This window comes from Cannabis sativa, chromosome 1, assembly GCF_029168945.1.
Source record: "Cannabis sativa cultivar Pink pepper isolate KNU-18-1 chromosome 1, ASM2916894v1, whole genome shotgun sequence".
Taxonomy (NCBI): Eukaryota; Viridiplantae; Streptophyta; class Magnoliopsida; order Rosales; family Cannabaceae; genus Cannabis; species Cannabis sativa.
The window spans coordinates 31107896-31129932 of NC_083601.1; the positions used below are offsets into that span (position 1 = coordinate 31107896).

The 22037-nt window shown below is 34.9% G+C and overlaps 2 protein-coding genes across 2 annotated transcripts; both read left to right on the forward strand.

The window, feature by feature from the left end:
- The first annotated feature begins 220 nt into the window (after positions 1-220).
- LOC115708341 (stemmadenine O-acetyltransferase-like) lies at positions 221-1856 on the forward strand. The gene has a single exon (XM_030636583.2). It carries the CDS (start codon positions 323-325, stop codon positions 1718-1720), a length of 1398 nt encoding a protein of 465 aa, XP_030492443.2. The 5' UTR covers positions 221-322; the 3' UTR covers positions 1721-1856.
- A 1140-nt stretch (positions 1857-2996) lies between these two features.
- Positions 2997-4271, forward strand: LOC133033409 (stemmadenine O-acetyltransferase-like). Its single transcript, XM_061108125.1, has one exon. It carries the CDS (start codon positions 3102-3104, stop codon positions 4254-4256), a length of 1155 nt encoding a protein of 384 aa, XP_060964108.1. The 5' UTR covers positions 2997-3101; the 3' UTR covers positions 4257-4271.
- The last annotated feature ends 17766 nt before the right edge of the window (positions 4272-22037 follow it).

A 22037-nucleotide genomic window follows, 5' to 3' on the forward strand; every position in this document is an offset into this window, starting at 1 on the left:
AGTGGTTGGGACAGGCTTGGGACAGAAAAAATGGGACAGCAGATTTTTGTTCCTATTTGACACGTCAAAAATATGTAATTCCTTTTCTTAGATTTTATTTATTTGTTTGTGGACCAGCTCATTTATGTTTATTAAGGGCAAAAAGAAATTGAACTCTTCGAACAAAAATTAATGGAAAAAATATATATATTAATAAATATAAAAACACTATAAATACCCAGATGATGCTTATAATAGCACAACCAAATCCAAAAAGAAAAAAGAAGCATAAGAACTGTTTTCAGCTATATTATTGAATTGAAAATCCCTTAATTGTTGAATTATGGAGGTTAGTATTATCTCGAGTGAGATTGTGAAACCATCCTCCCTTCAGTTTAACGATTTAAAGCCCTACAAACTGTGCCTCTTTGATCAAATCACTCCCATGACATACGCCTCAATCATGGTTTTCTTCCGCAACTGTATCGATCCAAATTCCCATGCTAATATTCACCAAACCTTATTATCCCAACTAAAAACCTCCCTATCTGAAACCCTCACCTTCTATTACCCATTTTCAGGAAGGACAAAGAACAACTTCTACGTCGATGATTTCGACGCAGGAGTCACTTATGTTGAGGCCAAGGTCAACTGTAGCTTGATCGAGTTTTTCAAGCTCAAACAGAACGAGTTGCTGAACAAGTTCGTTCCATTCCTTCCTTGGCGTGATGAAACTGAAGCCCGACAAGAGGAGTTGCCTCAAATGGGTTTTCAAGTCAATATTTTCACATGTGGTGGAATAGCTTTGTCTACTTCGTTGGGCCATAAAATAGCCGATGGAGGAACATTAGCCCTTTTCCTCATGTCATGGGCAGCCTCTTTCCGAGGCCTCCCTCAAAATAAAATCCTACGTCCCAATCTCTCTGATGCATCAATAGCCTTCCCACCAAGAGATTTGCCTCCCAGCTACAGAAATCTAAAGGATAAGTTGTGGTTTGGGGCGAAAGGAAACTTTGTAACGAAGCGATTCGTGTTCGATGCCAAAGCTCTCACAAAGCTTAGGGAAATCGCTAGCAGCCAACGTGTCCCTCAGCCATCACGTAATGAGGTTCTCACATGTTTTGTGTGGAAGCATGCATCTATGGCAGCTGCAGTAGTTAATAATAATAACAATAATAACGGATTTCCTAATAAGGATTCTGTTATGGCCCATGCAGTGAACATGAGGCCTCGAATGAAATCTAATGCGTTGAGCACCTCCGTTGGAAACCTCTTTTGGTGGGCCAAAACAACACCCAAAGATATTCGCTCATTGGAGTTGTCTGAAATGGTGGAAATGGTAAGGGAGTCTCTAGTGAATTTCAGCAATGAGTATTTGGAGAGCATAGAAGTTGACGTGGGTTCTGCTGTATCAGAGTTTTATGATTCAATTGAACACATTATTAACCCGCTATCTAACAAGGATGATGATAATGCAACTGAGATTTATGCTTTCACAAACTGGAAAGGCTTCTTCAATGAGGTAGATTTTGGATGGGGAAAGCCGATATGGGTCGGGGCCCATGGAAATGTAGGACCCGAGTTTAGGAACATGATTGTGTTTGTGGACGGACAAGGTGGGAAAGGAATTGAGGCATTTGTAACCCTTGAAGAGAAGCATATGGCTGTTCTGGAAAAAGATCCCCAGTTTCTTCTCTTTGTTAATCCCAATCCTGAAGGCCTTCCGGTCACCTTGATTTGAACCAGTCACAACGTACGTACGTACGTAGTAGCTTTAAAGTATAAATATAAGATTATAAATAAGTGCATATGCGACACAATATTATGTGTGTAATGTAATACTAAATAGTGAACGTAAGGAAATTATTATATGAGTATATGTTTAGTGTGAGTGTCATATATATTGTTGTTGAGTTTTTATCGTACTTAAAATATTTTGATTCATGTTCGTCATTTATGGCCGCACATGAATTCATAATTGGTGCACTTAAGGTACGTATCAAGCTAGTTTGAATGGATATTTTTCTATGTTTCTTCTCTATAATGTTAATGTATTAAACTTTTATTATTTTCAATGAAAGTTCATTGTTTAAAAAAAAAACTCTGTTCTGCCGTAATTATATTAGAGAAATGTTAAAATCGATGCATAATTAGTGTCAAATTTGACAAGAAGGTATCATATTGTTATTTATCTATTTAGTATCAATTTTTTTTATTATTATTTTGGTGGTATTGGACATTTTAATTTAGGATAATTATGATTTTTTTTTGCTCCGGAATTTTTTAGTTGTTAATTTTTTATTTTTTTTTTGAATTATTAAAATTATTGAATTTAAAGAATTTTATCTAATTTTATTTAATTTTACTAATTTAGTGATTGTTCATTTACTAAATTATACTCCCCCATATTTTAATCTCTACTAAATTATCTCTCAAACTCATGTACTAAATTATGTCCATTTAAGGTTCATCCATGTGACACTTCTCTTATTAAAATTGGATAAAAGTGTTTAAATTAACAATCTCAATTAATATTTTGATTATTTTTATTAATTTATATTTTATAAAATGTATTTGTTTTTTTATTATATATTAGTGTTATTTTTATAATTTTTTAAGTTGAGTTTTGTATAGTAATTAGTATATTAAATAATACATAATATATTAATTTTTATGTAATTCAATATTTTTATTATACACTTAAAAAATTATTTTTACATTTATTTCTCCATTAGTAGATTTCCCGCTTCGTCTCTAATAGGCAGGGAGATTAAAATCCTAAATGAGAAGAATCAGGATGGAGCACCCCTCGTCAATTTTTCGCCACGTGTATATCCCGAGGCGGAACACTATTTGACACGTCAAAAATATGTAATTCCTTTTCTTAGATTTTATTTATTTGTTTGTGGACCAGCTCATTTATGTTTATTAAGGGCAAAAAGAAATTGAACTCTTCGAACAAAAATTAATGGAAAAAATATATATATTAATAAATATAAAAACACTATAAATACCCACTTGATGATGCTTATAATAGCACAACCAAATCCAAAAAGAAAAAAGAAGCATAAGAACTGTTTTCAGCTATATTATTGAATTGAAAATCCCTTAATTGTTGAATTATGGAGGTTAGTATTATCTCGAGTGAGATTGTGAAACCATCCTCCCTTCAGTTTAACGATTTAAAACCCTACAAACTGTGCCTCTTTGATCAAATCACTCCCATGACATACGCCTCAATCATGGTTTTCTTCCGCAACTGTATCGATCCAAATTCCCATGCTAATATTCACCAAACCTTATTATCCCAACTAAAAACCTCCCTATCTGAAACCCTCACCTTCTATTACCCATTTTCAGGAAGGACAAAGAACAACTTCTACGTCGATGATTTCGACGCAGGAGTCACCTATGTTGAGGCCAAGGTCAACTGTAGCTTGATCGAGTTTTTCAAGCTCAAACAGAACGAGTTGCTGAACAAGTTCGTTCCATTCCTTCCTTGGCGTGATGAAACTGAAGCCCGACAAGAGGAGTTGCCTCAAATGGGTTTTCAAGTCAATATTTTCACATGTGGTGGAATAGCTTTGTCTACTTCGTTGGGCCATAAAATAGCCGATGGAGGAACATTAGCCCTTTTCCTCATGTCATGGGCAGCCTCTTTCCGAGGCCTCCCTCAAAATAAAATCCTACGTCCCAATCTCTCTGATGCATCAATAGCCTTCCCACCAAGAGATTTGCCTCCCAGCTACAGAAATCTAAAGGATAAGTTGTGGTTTGGGGCGAAAGGAAACTTTGTAACGAAGCGATTCGTGTTCGATGCCAAAGCTCTCACAAAGCTTAGGGAAATCGCTAGCAGCCAACGTGTCCCTCAGCCATCACGTAATGAGGTTCTCACATGTTTTGTGTGGAAGCATGCATCTATGGCAGCTGCAGTAGTTAATAATAATAACAATAATAACGGATTTCCTAATAAGGATTCTGTTATGGCCCATGCAGTGAACATGAGGCCTCGAATGAAATCTAATGCGTTGAGCACCTCCGTTGGAAACCTCTTTTGGTGGGCCAAAACAACACCCAAAGATATTCGCTCATTGGAGTTGTCTGAAATGGTGGAAATGGTAAGGGAGTCTCTAGTGAATTTCAGCAATGAGTATTTGGAGAGCATAGAAGTTGACGTGGGTTCTGCTGTATCAGAGTTTTATGATTCAATTGAACACATTATTAACCCGCTATCTAACAAGGATGATGATAATGCTGTTGGACACCACAACACGTGAAAAACGTAATTACTTTATTATTGTAAAAGCAATTACACCAAGACTTGAACACTTTAACTTGACCACAATACACACTAAGCACTCACTCTTTTATTTTATCACTAGACACCTTTACTACACACTTGTGTATAACTCACACTTTTGGGACACTTTGTATTTAGACACTTATTAAGAACACACACACTTGTGTATAGATAACTTAGCACACACTAAGACTTCACTTGTTTTGTGCACCCACATCCATGAGACCAAGGGTCTATTTATAGTGCCTCATGGTTGGTTGATGAAGCCTCTTCAATTTGCTAGAGAATTCTAGCATTGGGCTTGTCCCAAATAACTAGAAACATCTAGTGACTATTGTTTCTAAAAATTTCTAGAGAATTATTTTCTACTCATTTCTTACATTTATCTAGACTTTTCTACTAATCTTTGGTAATTACAATGGGCTTTGTCTTAAATTAACTAACAGATATGTAATAACTAGAAATTTCTAGAAGTTTAGAGGAGGTGATGACTTCTAACACTCCCCCTCAGCACCGACTCTTCATATTGAGTTGTTCTCTGAGTTTTTGAAATCTCGTTGTGCTGAGTCCTTTAGTGAATAAGTCTGCTACTTGATCTTCGCTCTTCACTTGGTGCATCTCTAATTCTTCCTGAAGTACTTTCTCTCTGAGAAAATGGTAATGCACCTCCACATGCTTTGTTCGAGCATGAAATACTGGATTCTCTGCTAGACGAATAGCAGACTGATTGTCACAATATAGTGGCACTGCAGAATCTGTAGATTGGTGTAGATCCTTCATTAGTTGCATCAACCACGTACTCTCTTGAGCTGCCATTCTTCTTTGCTCTATACTCTGCTTCTGTGGTTGACAAAGACACTGTTGGTTGCCTTTTGCTACACCAAGACACTACTCCAGATCCAATCTTGAATACATACCCAGTAGTTGATCGTCGGGTATCATGATCTCCAGCATAATCAGCATCGCAGTAGCCAATGATCTTAACCTCATCCCCTTTCTTATAGAAGAGACCATAGTTAATGGTATCTTTGACATACCTCAGTATTCGTCGTACTACTTCCAAATGTGGCTTCTTTGGTTGCTGCATATATCGACTTACTACTCCAACTGCATAAGAAATATCTGGTCGAGTCAATGTAAGGTAGATTAGACTTCCCACCAGTTGTCGATACATTGCTCCATCTTGCAAGTCCTTCCCAGCATGAGCACATAGCTTAGCATTGGCTTCCATAGGTGTTGAGATGGGCTTACACTCGAGCATTCCAAATCTTTGCAGCAAATCTTTAGCATACTTTTGCTGACAGAGAAATAAACCTTCCTTAGTTCGGTCAACTTCTAATCCGAGGAAGTGTTTCAATTCTCCTAGCTCCTTCATTTGAAAGCGTACTGATAAGTTCTCCTTTGTTTGACAAATTTCTGCGTCATCATCTCCAGTGATAATGAGATCATCGACATATACCAAAACTATCGCGATCTTTGCTTCCGTTACTTTGACAAATAAGCTTGAATCTGCATGTGCCATAGAATATCCGCTTTCAACTAAGAACTCAGCAATCTTTCCATACCATGCTCGTGGAGCTTGCTTTAATCCATAGAGCGCCTTTTTCAGCTTGCAAACATAGTCAGGATGTGCTTTATCCTCAAATCCTCTTGGTTGCACCATATATATCTCTCGATCCAGTTCTCCATGTAGAAAGGCATTCTTCACATCCATCTGCCATAGCCTCCAGTCTTTACTAGCTGCAAGTGCTAACAGAACCCGTACTGTTGTAATTTTAGCGACTGGACTAAATGTCTCGTCATAATCAAGCCCATATTGTTGAGAGAATCCTCGAGCAACTAACCGGGCCTTGTATCTCTCAATTGAACCGTCAGGACGAGTTTTTACCTTGTAGACCCATTTGCACGAAATGGGTTTCACTTCCTTCGGCTTTGGCACCAACTCCCAAGTCTGATTCTTTGCTAGGGCACTTATTTCTTCTTTCATAGCTCCTAGCCACTTGGAATTTCGGTATGCCTCTTCATATGACTCTGGTTCTCTGAACTTTTCTTCTTCAGCTACAGCAGCATTAGCATATTTCGGATTTGGCTTTCGCGCTCTTGTTGATCTCCGAAGTTCTGGTTGACTATCATCATGTCCTTCTCTTTGATGCACCCCCGTTTGCCATGGATTCTGAGGTGCCTCGTCCTCGGTGTTTTCTTCTTCATCTGTATCTTGAGTTGTAGGTAACTCAACAATTTGCTCCCCCATTTTCTTCTGCAATTCATCTTCCATTTCTTTAGAATCTGGTAATGATTCCTTTTGCGATGACCACCATGATGATGTTTCATCAATGACCACATTCCTTGATGTGTAACACTTTCCAGTTGTAGGGTCGCAACATCTCCACCCTTTCCGTTGGCTGTCGTATCCCACAAAGATACATCGTACCGCCTTCTTGTCAAATTTGCTACGTAGGTGGCTTGGCACAAACACGTAGCACACACAGCCAAATACTCGAAAGTGACTTACTGCAGGTTTATAACCCCACAGTTTTTCAAAGGGTGAAACGAACCCTAACTTAGCCTGGGGAAGCCTATTGATTACATGAGCAGCTGTCTTCATACCTTCAGCCCAAAATCTCCCTGGAACATTCTTTGCATGTAACATGCTTCGACATGTTTCTGCAAGATGGCGATTCTTCCTCTCGGCTACTCCATTCTGTTGTGGCGTATTTGCACATGTGAATTGATGGCGTATGCGGCATTCTCGAAGATACTCAGAAAATTCATCTGAGGCATATTCGCCACCGTTGTCTGTTCGGAGACATTGGATTTTCTTGCCGACTTCTCCTTCTACTATTTCTTTAAACTCTTTAAATTTTGAAAAAGTTTCAGATTTTTCTTTCATAAAGAAAACCCATACGTACCTTGAGAAGTCGTCGATGAATGTAACCATGTATCGCATACCGCTGATTGATGGTTGTTTGACTCGCCCAAATACGTCAGAATGGACCAGCTCCAATGGTGCTTTAGCTTTGAACTTTGAATCTTCATACGGTAATTGATGCGCCTTACCGTATTGGCAGCCAGCACATACGGTTTCTGTTCTGACCTCGAGTTGAGGAAGACCCTTCAGCATAGACTTCTTCATCATCACCTTGAGTTTATGATAACTGACATGTCCTAGCCTTGCATGCCACAAATCTGTTGTTTCATTCTTCCGAGTCTTGTCTACATAAGCAGACTCTGCTGACATTACATAGACAGACTCTAAGCGGCATCCTTTCATCATCGGTGTTCCAGAGATTTCAAGATCTTTGTAGATCTTGACATCTTGAGGGCCGAATACGACATGGTGGCTGTCAGAAGTAAGGATTGCGCCCAGTTGATAGTAAGTTTTTCTTCATCCCAGGTACATGGTAGACATCCTGGAGTGAAACTTCTTTTGGGCTAAATCTCGGCGTGATTGTTGTTTTACCGATGTGCACGATCGGTAATCTTGAGTTGTTGGCTGTCACCACAACGCGACCACCTTTATATGTTGTCATATCTTGCAGCTTCTCTTCATCTCCTGTCATATGATTTGAGCAGCCAGAGTCGACTATCCAATCGTTATTGTAGTCGATCTTTCCTGGAACAGAAGCTGTTAAAGCTAATTCTTCTTCCTCCACTGCGAATGATGCTTCTGCGTCCCATTCTTCATCGCTTGTCCTTTCTGCATTTGATGTGGCTGCATTGCCTTCTGCAGTTTTCTTCTTGAACCAACAACTTTTAGCCATGTGGCCATACTTGCCACAGTTGTAGCATTTTCCATCAAATTTATTGTTATTCTTTGATTGACCACCCCGTTTGTCTTTATTCTGAGCTCCTCATGTTTGGGATCTCCCACGATGACTATCATTATCATCATGTTTTCTAGTATTTCTACTAGTATTTGGTCGGGGTCGTCCTTTCTTATCTCTACTAAAGAGTGCTTCTTCATCACTCTTTAATGAGACTCCAGACGTTTGCTTAGCTAACGCTTCTTGGTCAGCTAGCAAGTTTTCTAACTCAACAAGAGAAGGTTGGCTTGGCCAACCTTGTATTGCAGCAATAAAAGTTCTATATTCTGGCCTTAATCCATGAATAATAATTCTTCTAATTCTAGCATCTGACATGCCAGCACCAGAATCTAATGCAGAGATTTCGCGACAAAGAGATTTTACCTTGGTGAAGTATTGGTTGATCGTCATGTCGCGCTGCCTGATTGAGAGAAGCTCATTCTCCAGAAGCTGCAATCTTGTATCATTCTTCTTGGTGAACAGCGATGCAAAAGTATCCCATGCTTCCTTCGGTGTCTTCGCCGGCCTGATGTGCTCCAACATCTCATCTTCGACTGTGGTCCGAATCGCAAACATGGCTTTGCCCGCTTTAATCTTCCATTTCTTTAAAGCGGATGCATCCTCTGGTTGTGTGACTTCATTGCCACCAACGATCTCCCATAAGTCTTGGCCTTGGAGATATGCCTCCATGTGCATCGACCACGTGTTGTAATTTTGGTTGTTAAGTTTCTTAATTCCGCCGACCACTTGAAGGTCACCCATCGTGCAAACTCTATAGTACTAAACCACACACGATCACTCTAAGAAACTCAACAAAGGACTCTTTCGGAACGAACTCGATCCGGCTCTGATACCACTTGTTGGACACCACAACACGTGAAAAACGTAATTACTTTATTATTGTAAAAGCAATTACACCAAGACTTGAACACTTTAACTTGACCACAATACACACTAAGCACTCACTCTTTTATTTTATCACTAGACACCTTTACTACACACTTGTGTATAACTCACACTTTTGGGACACTTTGTATTTAGACACTTATTAAGAACACACACACTTGTGTATAGATAACTTAGCACACACTAAGACTTCACTTGTTTTGTGCACCCACATCCATGAGACCAAGGGTCTATTTATAGTGCCTCATGGTTGGTTGATGAAGCCTCTTCAATTTGCTAGAGAATTCTAGCATTGGGCTTGTCCCAAATAACTAGAAACATCTAGTGACTATTGTTTCTAAAAATTTCTAGAGAATTATTTTCTACTCATTTCTTACATTTATCTAGACTTTTCTACTAATCTTTGGTAATTACAATGGGCTTTGTCTTAAATTAACTAACAAATATGTAATAACTAGAAATTTCTAGAAGTTTAGAGGAGGTGATGACTTCTAACAAATGCAACTGAGATTTATGCATTCACAAACTGGAAAGGCTTCTTCAATGAAGTAGATTTTGGATGGGGAAAGCCGATATGGGTCGGGGCCCATGGAAATGTAGGACCCGAGTTTAGGAACATGATTGCGTTTGTAGACGGACAAGGTGGGAAAGGAATTGAGGCATTTGTAACCCTTGAAGAGAAGCATATGGCTGTTCTGGAAAAAGATCCCCAGTTTCTTCTCTTTGTTAATCCCAATCCTGAAGGCCTTCCGATCACCTTGATTTGAACCAGTCACAACGTACGTACGTAGTAGTAATTTTAAGTGTAAACATATAAGATTATAAATAAGTGCATATGCGACACAATATTATGTGTGTAATGTAATACTAAATAGTGAACGTAAGGAAATTATTATGAGTATATGTTTAGTGTGAGTGTCATATTGTTGTTGAGTTTTTATCGTACTTAAAATATTCTGATTCATGTTCGTCATATATGGCCGCACATGAATTCATAATTGTTATGAGTTTTTATCGTACTTAAAATATTCTGATTCATGTTCTTCATTCATGGCCGCACATGAATTCATAATTGGTGATATCAAGCTAGTTTGAATGGATATTTTTCTATCTTTCTTCTCTGTAATGTATTAAACTTTTTTATTATTTTCAATGAAAGTTCATTGTTTAAAAGAAAACTCTGTTCTGCCGTAATTATATAGAGAAATGTTAAAATCGATGCATAATTAAAGTGTCAAATTTGACAAGAAGGTATCATATTGTTATTTATCTATTTAGTATCAATTTTTTTTATTATTATTTTGGTGGTATTGGACATTTTAATTTAGGATAATTATGATTTTTTTTCGCTCCGGAATTTTTTTAGTTGTTAATTTTTTTTTTTGAATTATTAAAATTATTGAATTTAAAGAATTTCATCTAATTTTATTTAATTTTATTAATTTAATGATGGTTCATTTACTAAATTATACTCCCCATATTTTAATCTCTACTAAATTATCTCTCAAACTCATGTACTAAATTATCCATGTGACACTTCTCTTATTAAAATTGGATAAAAGTGTTTATATTAACAATCTCAATTAATAATTTTTTTAAAAAAATTAATAGCCTTAAAAATTTAAGAAACATAATTTAATATATATCATGATGAAAGAATCCTAATTCATTTAAATTATATTTGCTAGTATTATTAAGAGCATTGCTATTAGGCACTATAGTAGTGTTTAGTATTTTCTAGACATGTGTTGCGATTGGCTAGCGATACTCTTTAATTATTATATTAAACTATATGAGACTCAATTTTTAATTAAACCAATAACGATATTAAAATATAAAAAGATACTATATACTACCGGTTCTTTTAGCATTTCTCTATTATTAATTGATTACTACAAATACATATATTTTTGGCATTTATTAGTGGGGTAAATACCAGTTTGGACCCTGTGTTTTGCAAAAGTTATAGATTGGACCCTGTATTTTATTAAATGACAAAATGGACCCTGTATTTTCTAAAATAGTAAAAATAGGACCATGAGCTTAATTTTTGACAACTTTTTTTTTTAATACAACCAACTTGAAGACAATGCTTAATACGAACAGATACAAAAAATGTAAACAGTTTTGTCACAGTACTTTTAGATCGGATTATAATTAAACTTTATTTTGACAAAAAATCAATTCAGGGTCCTATTTGTACTATTTTAAAAAATACAAGGTCCATTTTGTCATTTAACAAAACACAGGGTTCAATTAGTAACTTTTGTAAAACAGATGGTCCAAAATAGTATTTACCCTTTATTAGTGTTTGTCAAATGTGATTATTGACCATGGGTCGAAATATATTTTTCCTGCATCATTAATGTTATTAATTAGTCAAAGGTAGTCGTTGAATAAAGCCATAAAATAAATTCTGGGATCATCAGTCTTATATTTAATTAAATTTATGGAAGAAAAGTAACGCACTCAAAATAAATATCAACTATATAACAAGGTGATAATATTATGGATACATTATAATAATATGTAAGGTTTTACAAATTTTGATAATAAATAATATAAAAAATTATTAATTTATTATAAAACGGCATGCATGTTAATATATAGTTATTATTAAGCACTTTAATATATTAAATAATAATAAATAATTATTAATGTATTAATTTTATAGTGCTCGACATGATTATCATTTATCAACTTATAAATCGTTAGTGATTTTATATACTTATTATTAAAGTAAAATACTAGAACCCAATATTGATACTATAACTAAAATATTCAGTTATTATTTTCCTATTATGCTAGTCTATAAATCAAGTGGAAATAGTGATTGCATGGAATAAGTTAGCTTTTAGAGCATAGTAGTATTTTTTTTTTTGAATTAAATAAGATTTGTGAGTCTAGAAAATAACAAGAATATGAGTATTAGTAGAATGGAAATATTATTGGACTTTCGTTAATTATTATGGGTTTTGAATTAGGTTCTTTATGGATTAGACTTAGAAAATTATGAGTAATTTTAGTTATTATATTTAATTAATGAAGTGATGACAAATTTTCTATGTAAATAGTACTTTAAATTAATATATGTGACATCAAGAGAAAGAGAGAGTTTCACTCTATCTTGGACGTGTGGCTTGTGGGTTATAATTTAGAGGTAAGATATTGAAATTTGAATTATGATGGTAGATATTAATTAGCTATATACACATGAATGTATGTTGTGATAAGTGAGATTAAGTCAATTCTAATGGGAAATTTGATTTTCTATACTTAGAAAATTAAAAAATTTGATTTCTAAACCAATAATTTAAACCCTAAAAAAACTATACCTTTTTTTTCAAAACCCCAAAAATACCCCCAAACTAAAACTATCTCTCTTTCTCTCTCTATCTAGCCGGTCCCAATAATCCCACACCCCAGGTCCGATGGTCGGACCATGGGGTCCGACCATCGGACCTCTCTCTTCCCCTCTCTCTCAAATCGCAGGAAAAAAAAAAATTAAAAGCCGGTCGGACCTTCGGGTCCGATGGGTCCGATGGTCGGACCCATCGGACCGAAGGTCCGACCACTCGACCTCTTTCTTCCTCTCTCTCCAAAATCGCAGAAAAAAAAAAATTAAAAAGACGGTCGGACCTTGGGGGTCCGACCATCGGACCTCTGTCTTCTTCCCTCTCTCAAATCGCAGGAAAAAAAAAAAAGTTTCAGAGACTGGGGTTCTCTTTCGGGTTGGTGTTGGGGTCGGAGGGGTTGGGGTCGTGGTCGACGGGGGTGAGGGTGGTGATCGGCGTTGGGGTTGACGTGGGTGGGTGAGGGTGGTTCGGGTGAGGGTGGGCGGTTGGGGTGAGATAGAGGGAGAGAGAGATGATGCAGAGAGAGAGAATATTGTGAGGGGGGTATTTTTGGGGTTTTGAAAAAAAAGGAATAGTTTTTTTAGGTTTTAAATTTTTGGTTTAGGGAAAAATTTTTTTGATTTTCTAAGTATAGAAAATCAAATTTCCCATTATAAAAGTAGAGAATGTAGTTGTATATAACTAAGTACTTTAAAGTAAGAATGGTTATGTGTCATGAAGAGAGAAAATCAAGGTAGTAATTTTTATTATGCTTGGACGTATAGCTCTAAGAACCTAAAGGGAGTTATTAGATTAGGTGGCAAAATCCTTCAAGAGTTATTTCTTAATATTAGGAAGTAGTTTTGTACACATTCAATTAAAGAATAAAACAAGAAAAGTGGTTAATAGTTTGAGGGTCAAGTCTATAATCGTGTACATACATGCACACATCTTTTTCAACTATTTGAGATAAATTGTAACGCCCTTACTTATGTTAAATAAGATGCCATAAATAAATTGGCATTAAGATACTAATGTTGCCTTTATTAAAAAAAATAACAATTTTCAAAACATGGGTACCCAGTTGAAAATAAAGTATTACCACTTAGGGAAAAGTAATAGAAAATTTAAACGACAACATCCTCGATAAGTTTAATAAATTAAAAAAAAAACTTTCAGCGGAAGATGGCCAAGACCACACGCAGTTACATGATCACACGAGATACACCCCATGCTGCCCAGACTCAACTTGTCACCGAAAGCTTACAGGCTTACTTATCTGCACATAGGGGGTAAATAAGGGGTGAGCTGCAAAGCCCAGTAAGGAAAAACAAAATACCATGTATCAGCATTCACACATCATAGCACAAACATATACATCAAACATACAACAAACTAATCATAAGTATAAATAGAGGCAGCCACACAAATACTGAAATACCACACACTCACACTCCAGCTTCCATACAAATCTGGAGTGTCTTACGTTCTTAACCGGAACGCAGTACCAATAACCAGTGCACCCTTACGTACACTGCCTCACTTACCACATCACCATACATGTGTGGTTTCCAACCACTTCCAAGTACCTGGAACATGATTAAACAACCATATACAATCCATCGACAAAACACTAATATTTCACCGAAACTATCACATTCCACAGTTTCAATACAATTTATTCAAGCAGTCATACTAGGTACTCAAACCATATAAAAAGCAAGTATAAAGTATAATTATTTTTCCTTACCTCAATTCCGCTGTAATTAACTCCTACGACACCTTCTAGGCCCTATAACATTTAACGAAACCCTTAGTCCACCGATAAACTCAATATATTTATTACTCTTACTGTACAACAACTTTAGCCTAGAATTTGACTTATAAAACGTTTGAATTAGAAGTCCTACTGTTCACAAAGTTTTTAGTTAATTGAAAGACCTTTCTAACGGTATAAAGATCATCAAAATCGGAGCTATAACCTAGGAGTTATGCATGTTTTCTCAAAACAGTTTCTTTAAAATCCTGGATCATGCCGATTTCTGAATACAGCCCAAAAATAAAAGTTTTAAAAATAGTTACACCCCGATCTAGACAATACTTTCTTCATAAAAAATGTAGCTATTTTGCTAAGCTTTAAAACGAGATAAAGATCTTTTAAAATGGATCAAAAGAGAGAGAGAGAGATATTGAATTTTTACTGAAGATACTTTTTCTGAAACAAAACTTAAAACCAAATACCATAACCGAGTAAATATCCTAACTTTTGACTGGTAAGAACTCCGAACTAGAGAAAGGTTTCTTCAAAGAAAATATGGATTATTGAATTATCTTTCTAACAGTACAAGAATCGCTGTAAAATAATAGATATCGAGAGAGATATCACACTTTTACTAAGGCAATATCGGAAAGAAATTTTAAAAAAACTGTAAATCGACAGTCAGTGTAAAACATGAATTTTTTGACATCGAAATAATCAGAATTAGGAAAGAGTTTTTTCATAAAAAATATAGATCATTAAATTATATTTAAAACGGTACCTAGATCACTGAAAACGGACCTATGGGGAGAGAGATATGATAGTTTTATGAAAGCCTATTTCTCTGAAAACGAAAATAAAAACAACTACGAATTTTACCTGAAGATTTCGAAGACACGGAACGATGATCGGTTGATTGCTGACCCCGAAGCTCTTAAGATTAAAACAATTGATTTGGTTCAATAGAGAGGATAAAAAAAATTGAGAGATGGTGAGAATAAAGGAATACGATACTATCTGGCTGCTAGGGTTCTAGAGTATATACGTATATAACATATCGTATAATAGGTTTAAATTTAAAAATAAAAATCTAACTAATCAGATAAAATTATGCTGATTTAAATTTAAATTTTAAATTTTAAACTAACTAATCTAATGCTTTACTATTTAATATATATATCATTTTTTTTCCGAGTCACACACGCACAACAACAACAACAATAAAAATATTAATAATAATAATAATAATAATAATAATAATAATAATAATAATAATAATATAATTGTATCACACTTAATATACCAAATACCAATATATGTATATAAACTGGATATTACATAAATCCTTCACCTTTGAATCATTCTTCAACCGAAATAGCAACAAGGAAACTTTAGGATGCCATGTGTCATTTTGTGGATTATTAATTCACTAGGTAACTAAGCCGCGCTTCGCGCGGTATTGTTTAACTTTTATAATCTTTATTTGTACATATATTTATTATACTTATATTGAGTGATATATCTAAAATATAATATTTTAATTTGTGTATTTAATTATTATTTATAAACGTTTTTACATTTTGTTTTATGGTGCCGTTAAAATACCTTCTCTACAAAAATGAATGTAGGATGAGAACTATAAAAGGGATTGATTATCTTTTTTTTAAAAATTAAAAACTACGAGATTTATATAAAACTATTAGTGATAGAATATTTCTATATAAAATGTTTAGATAAGAGAATTAATTTTAATAAATTATATGGATGTAAAATTTATACCAAAAGAAAACTCATAATCCATATGACTAATTATTTCCATAATAAAATATTTATTTATCTTACTATTTTGCGATAATTAAAATAATAAGTACCGTATGAAGTTGGTTATAGTTATATAGATTTGTCAACATTAAAAAAATATAATTTAAAAAAAAAAAACTTTAATTTTGAAAATAAATTAATAAATTTTTTCATTTGTTAGATTTTTAAATAATTAATAAAATAATGTATATTTTATTTAAAAAAAATTAATTATGTGGGATAGATTAATACTATTAATCACCCATTATACAACTTTCACAAAAATTACTAAGCACATTAACATTCTTAATGATTTCTAGACGATGTGGGATTTTTGCTTCTCCTAAAGAACTTTCTATTATTGAGTGTGAAAATTAACAAAGTTACTTAAAAAATACAGAAAAAAAAACATAGAAAAATGAATTCTTAGAATGTCACCTCACATTGTCTTGTGCATTCCTTTATATATATATGAAATTCTCACAAAATTTGACAAATATAAAGAAAAAATATAGAAAGTCTATTTTTCTTTATATAGATTTATAGATTAGAATAAATAAAAATGACAAAAGAAATTATTTATTTATAGTATATTTGTATAAATAAAAAAATTATATAAAACTAATATGACATTCTCCCAAAATTTAAAATGAAAAAATAAATTGTATTTTTTCTATATATATAAATATATATAAATAATAAAATATATAAGCACACACTATAGATTAGATGATTTTTTTTTAAAAAAAAAAAAAAGTTTCTAACTAATTAATTAAATAAGATTAATTTAATCAATTATCCAAGAAGAAAAAAAAATAAATTTTAGGACAAATAAAAATAACAAAAGAAAGGACTTATTTTATAGTGTATATGTAATATTCCACTTTACTTTATAAACAATGTGGGATTATTAACAAAAGTAAGATTAGTGAGTACTCATGTTTTTTAGCACATTAATATAAAATTCTCAAAACATTAGAAAAATAAAAACAAAAAATTCTAGAGAGCCAACTATACATTTGTCTGCTTTCCTTTATATAAATATATAGATTTTAATTGTTTAACTCTAGTTAATTAAGTGAACCACAGTGTAGTTTGTACTCAATGTTATTTAAATAAGATCTTTAGCTTTCATTTCCTTTCAAATTCTATAAAGCTTCTCAACGCTCCCCCAAGATTCTTCTAGACCAACGTTTTAAAAGTGCTTTTATTTTTTGATTTCTGATACCATAAAAATCAAGCAACCTCACACCATATTTCTTTTTCTCTCTCTCTCTCTCGTTTGTCCATTCTTCATTTACCAAAATCATATAAAGTACTACAGTTCATATGCTAAGGTTTAAGGGTATTATTATACAAGAGTTTCTGCTAGAACATTAAATAAAAGATATAAGGTATGTATTTTTATTAAGAATATTGGTTTAGAATTTGATTTGATGTCATGATGCCTGAGTCAAATGTTCATGTATTTATGATTAAGGTATTGTTCGAGTTGGTTTTCCTCTAAAAATTTTAAGTGCAATCAAAGGTTTCTCCACATTCGAGGTAAGGAAATTAAGTAGAAAAACATAAGTTTTCTGTATGTAATAACATTCATAGGAAGAGCGAGAATAGTAAAAGAGAAGTTAACTAAGGTCTTCTGCCTGACTCTTTATTGTTTGTTATTTAATGTACTGTGTAATATATATTTAAATAATATGTTTATAAGATTCATGTTATTTATGTATGTTTACAGTATTAGAGCATGGCCATTGCTAAAGGTATATATTTAAATAATATGTTTATAAGATTCATGTTATTTAAGTATGTATGTAAATAGTGTGTTTATAAGATTCACATTATTTAATTATGATTGTTATGTTATTTAAATAATGTATAGTAGTTTGGCATTATTTAATTAGGTAGATTATAATGTGACATGGTTTGACCGAGAAGATAATGGTTAAATACTTGACTGTTGGGTCTATATGGTAGATAGGGGGCCATGTAGTAGTGGGTATGATTTTACTGAACCCAGCCCTCCGCCATTTAGTCCAATAGCTCAAGTTTATTTGCCAAAGTCGGACTCAGGCGTAATCATTATTATGTGATTTAGCTTAGAACCTAGTTATTAGTGACTAGTGATATAATTAAGTTTATGTTTTGCTATCTGTCTAAATATGTGCATGTGCATTTTAGTTAGGATTTACTTTTATTTATGTGACTATCTAACACACATTTCCTTACTGAGTTTAGTAGCTCACCCTTATCAAATTACCATGTGTAGACCAAGGAGTCTAGAATGCCGGTGGCGAGTGGAACTTTGGGTGCTTGTGTGTGTGAACTCGCTGAGGACCATATAACTGCGGGCGGTCTAAGGCGCTCTGTTTATTTATTTACGTTATTAAACTTATGTCGCAATTATTTTAGTTATTAATTATTATGTCTTTTGTACGAAAACTGGCCAATTGTGAACATTTTCAAGTATTAAATAAAAATGCGACATTATGTTTTTCTGCGTTTAACGCTTGTAAATAAATTAATATTTTTTATAAAAGTATGGGCGTTACAGTTTGGTATCAGAGCCACAGTTATATCGTTCCCGAACGTTCTCACGAGTTACACACATCGGCTAAAAAGTCTCCGCTTGTTACCAAGTAAGTCTCATTTTGTATGCTTGCATTTTATGTGTATTTGTGTAATTTCCAAATTTACATTTTACTTCAAAAAAAAAAAAACCCCTTAGTACCAATATCCAAGTTTAGGTACTACCCATATGAAATAATTATTTTTAATATCTTCATAAAAATTTATTTTAAGAAATTTCTTAGGTCAAATTTTAGAAGTTGATTTTAGTTAGCACCATATGACTTTTGAAAAAAAAAATGAATTTTTTTTTTAAGTAAACCATATAAAAATATGTTTTATTATTTTCTTTTACGTGATTATAGAGATTATTTTGTGAACTGTTATGTTAATAGGGAGAAACTTTTCTTTTATAGAAAAATAATTAGTTGATTTTATCTACTAGGAATATTATAAATTATTCAAATAGTTAGGTTAGTTTTTTTTAGGAATTTTTATTTTAGAAGAATTAGAACTAAATATTAAGAGACAATGTTGCTTAGACGATCAAGTCGTCTCAATGGAAACAATCAAGAAGGAGGAGCTTCAACACCTACAAGAAGTTTAAGAAGGAGACGATTTACAAGGCTAGGATAGTCGTGGTGGACGACAAGGATAATGAGTTGCACTATTACGGAAGAGGTGTCCGCGTAAGTACATAACAATTCATAAGCTGAGTTGAGAGGATGCTCATTTTTGCGGGTAGTTGGTGCAAGAGAATTCCAAGCTTATGGAATGGCTCCAAGCTCAGGATGAAAAGTTGCATTGCAATAAGCAGTAAAGCACGAGGAATTTAGTTCAACAGCCAACACACTGCTTTAAGCCATCACATGAAAGAATGAAAAAAAAAACCATCGACATTTGAAGGAGGCTCTAATCGATGAGAGGGGAAGGAATGACGAAGGATTGTAGCACCCATATTGGGATATACGGAACTCAATAAAAGACAACTGACGAATGACTTGATAGAGCTGGAAATGAAGGATCATGACGTTGCACTTGATATGGATTGGCTATCCATTCATCTATTGCTGAAAGTATTTGGTCGCTTTTGGAAACAAAGGCCGGAGACCAAATTACTTTCAAAGAAGTTAAGCTAGCCTTATGAATTTCTTTAATCTCATCCTTAAAGATTAGCCAGATAAGGAAGGTATGGTGTCAGGCGTTGTTGGCCAATGTAATGCACAAAGCACTTGAGACACAACTAACGATGAAAAACACGCACATAATCTGTGAATTCCAAAAGGTCTTTTAAGAGATCTATCGGGGATAACCTCAGACAATGACGTGGAGTTCATCATCAAGTTAGCTCCAAGAATGCTTCAATTTTGAAGGCTCCATACAAAATGGTGATTAACAAGCTGTAGAAACTCAAAGTATAGCTACAAGAGCTCCTATACAAAGGGATCTTTAGACCAAGTTTCTCACCTTGGGGTGCTCTAGTAATCTTTATCAAGAAGAAAGATGGAAGCACGAGGATGTTCATAGACTATCGTGAGCTCAACAAGGTGACCATCAAGAATAAGTACCATTTTCCAAGGATTGACGATCTATTTAATCAATTGCAAGGCTCGACTGTGTTCTCAAAGATAGATCTAAGATCTGGGTATCACCAGTTGAAGGTCCGAAAGGAAGACATACCCAAGACAGTATTCAGAACACGGTATGGACACTATGAGTTTTTAGTAATGTCTTTTGGACTAACTAATGCCCCAGCAACCTTCATGGATATGATGAATAGGGTGTTCAAGGAGTACCTAAATAAGTTTGTTGTTGTATTCATTGATGACATTCTTATCTACTCCAAAATTGTGGAAGAACATGTGGAACACCTGAGGATGACTCTAAACCGACTTAAGGAGAACCAACTATACGCCAAATTCAAGAAATGTGAATTCTGGTTAGAGAAGGTAGCATTCCTAGGCGATATAGTTTCCAAATATGGAGTCGAGGTGGATCCTACAAAGATCAAAGCGGTCAAGAGCTGGCCAACACCTAAGACTGCAAGTGAAGTAAGAAGCTGGTTACTATAGACGCTTCCTTGAAGGATTTTTCAAGATTGCAACTCCTCTAACCAACTTGACTTGTTGACTTGAAAGACGCAGATGTTTGTCTGGTTAGAATAGTGTGAGGGTAGCTTTGTAACGTCCCCGCTTCAAGCCTCCATTGGGCCCTTACACCCACGGACTAATGGCTCTTATACACGAGTACGCCACTCTGGCTGCTTCCTGGATTGATGACTGACCCTACAGACCAACACAGGTGTTTCCAGCGTGCTTTGTCCTCACTCACACGCATCTTGGGAAAACTTCCCAGGAGGTCACCCATCCTTGAAATTGCTCCAGGCCAGCACGCTTAACTGTGGAGTTCTTTCGAGATGGGCTACCGAAAAACAAGATGCACCTTGTTGACATAGGTAGTACCAATCAATCCATTTAAACCCTCTTCAACTGTGTAGTCCCATACCTACACAGTCTCAGAATCATCCCACTTGACCTTCCCCAGGCGATGTGGGATTGCACAGCTTACCCGGTATTTCCTCTTATGGATCACGGGACTACTGACTGTCACAATCACCCCCCCTTACGGGGTCCGACGTCCTCGTCGACCACACTTCCGGCTGGGTCAAGGCTCTGATACCATTTGTAACGTCCCCGCTTCAAGCCTCCATTGGGCCCTTACACCCACGGACTAATGGCTCTTATACACGAGTACGCCACTCTGGCTGCTTCCTGGATTGATGACTGACCCTACAGACCAACACAGGTGTTTCCAGCGTGCTTTGTCCTCACTCACACGCATCCTGGGAAAACTTCCCAGGAGGTCACCCATCCTTGAAATTGCTCCAGGCCAAGCACGCTTAACTGTGGAGTTCTTTCGAGATGGGCTACCGAAAAACAAGATGCACCTTGTTGACATAGGTAGTACCAATCAATCCATTTAAACCCTCTTCAACTGTGTAGTCCCATACCTACACAGTCTCAGAATCATCCCACTTGACCTTCCCCAGGCGATGTGGGATTGCACAGCTTACCCGGTATTTCCCCTTATGGATCACGGGACTACTGACTGTCACAATTTAAACTCTTTATGTATTGAAATATGATTTATGATTTGTTATTATGAATATGTATATGGTACTGAGAATGTGTGGTATGGACACAATATGAGTTTGTGAATTGATATATTGATTAGGGTTGTTTTGACTTGTATATGTTGTATGTTGCATTCATATATTGCTTGTTGTATGCTGCAAGTTGTATGCTAACGTCTCAGGTAAAGTGAGGGACCATGGTGGGGTATGATACGGGGTAAGGCCGTTGAATGTAGAGATACCCTACCCTGCATTTTTCTAAGTCGTGTTTGAAATTATTATGGTGGGGTATGATACGGGATAAGGCCGTTGAATGTAGAGATACCCTACCCTACATTTGTCTGATTCGTGTATGACATTGTTATAGTGGGGTATGATCCAGTGATGTTACTGTTGAATATAGAGATACCCTATCCTATAACAATGGTAGGGCTACATAGGCCCAGTTTATTATATG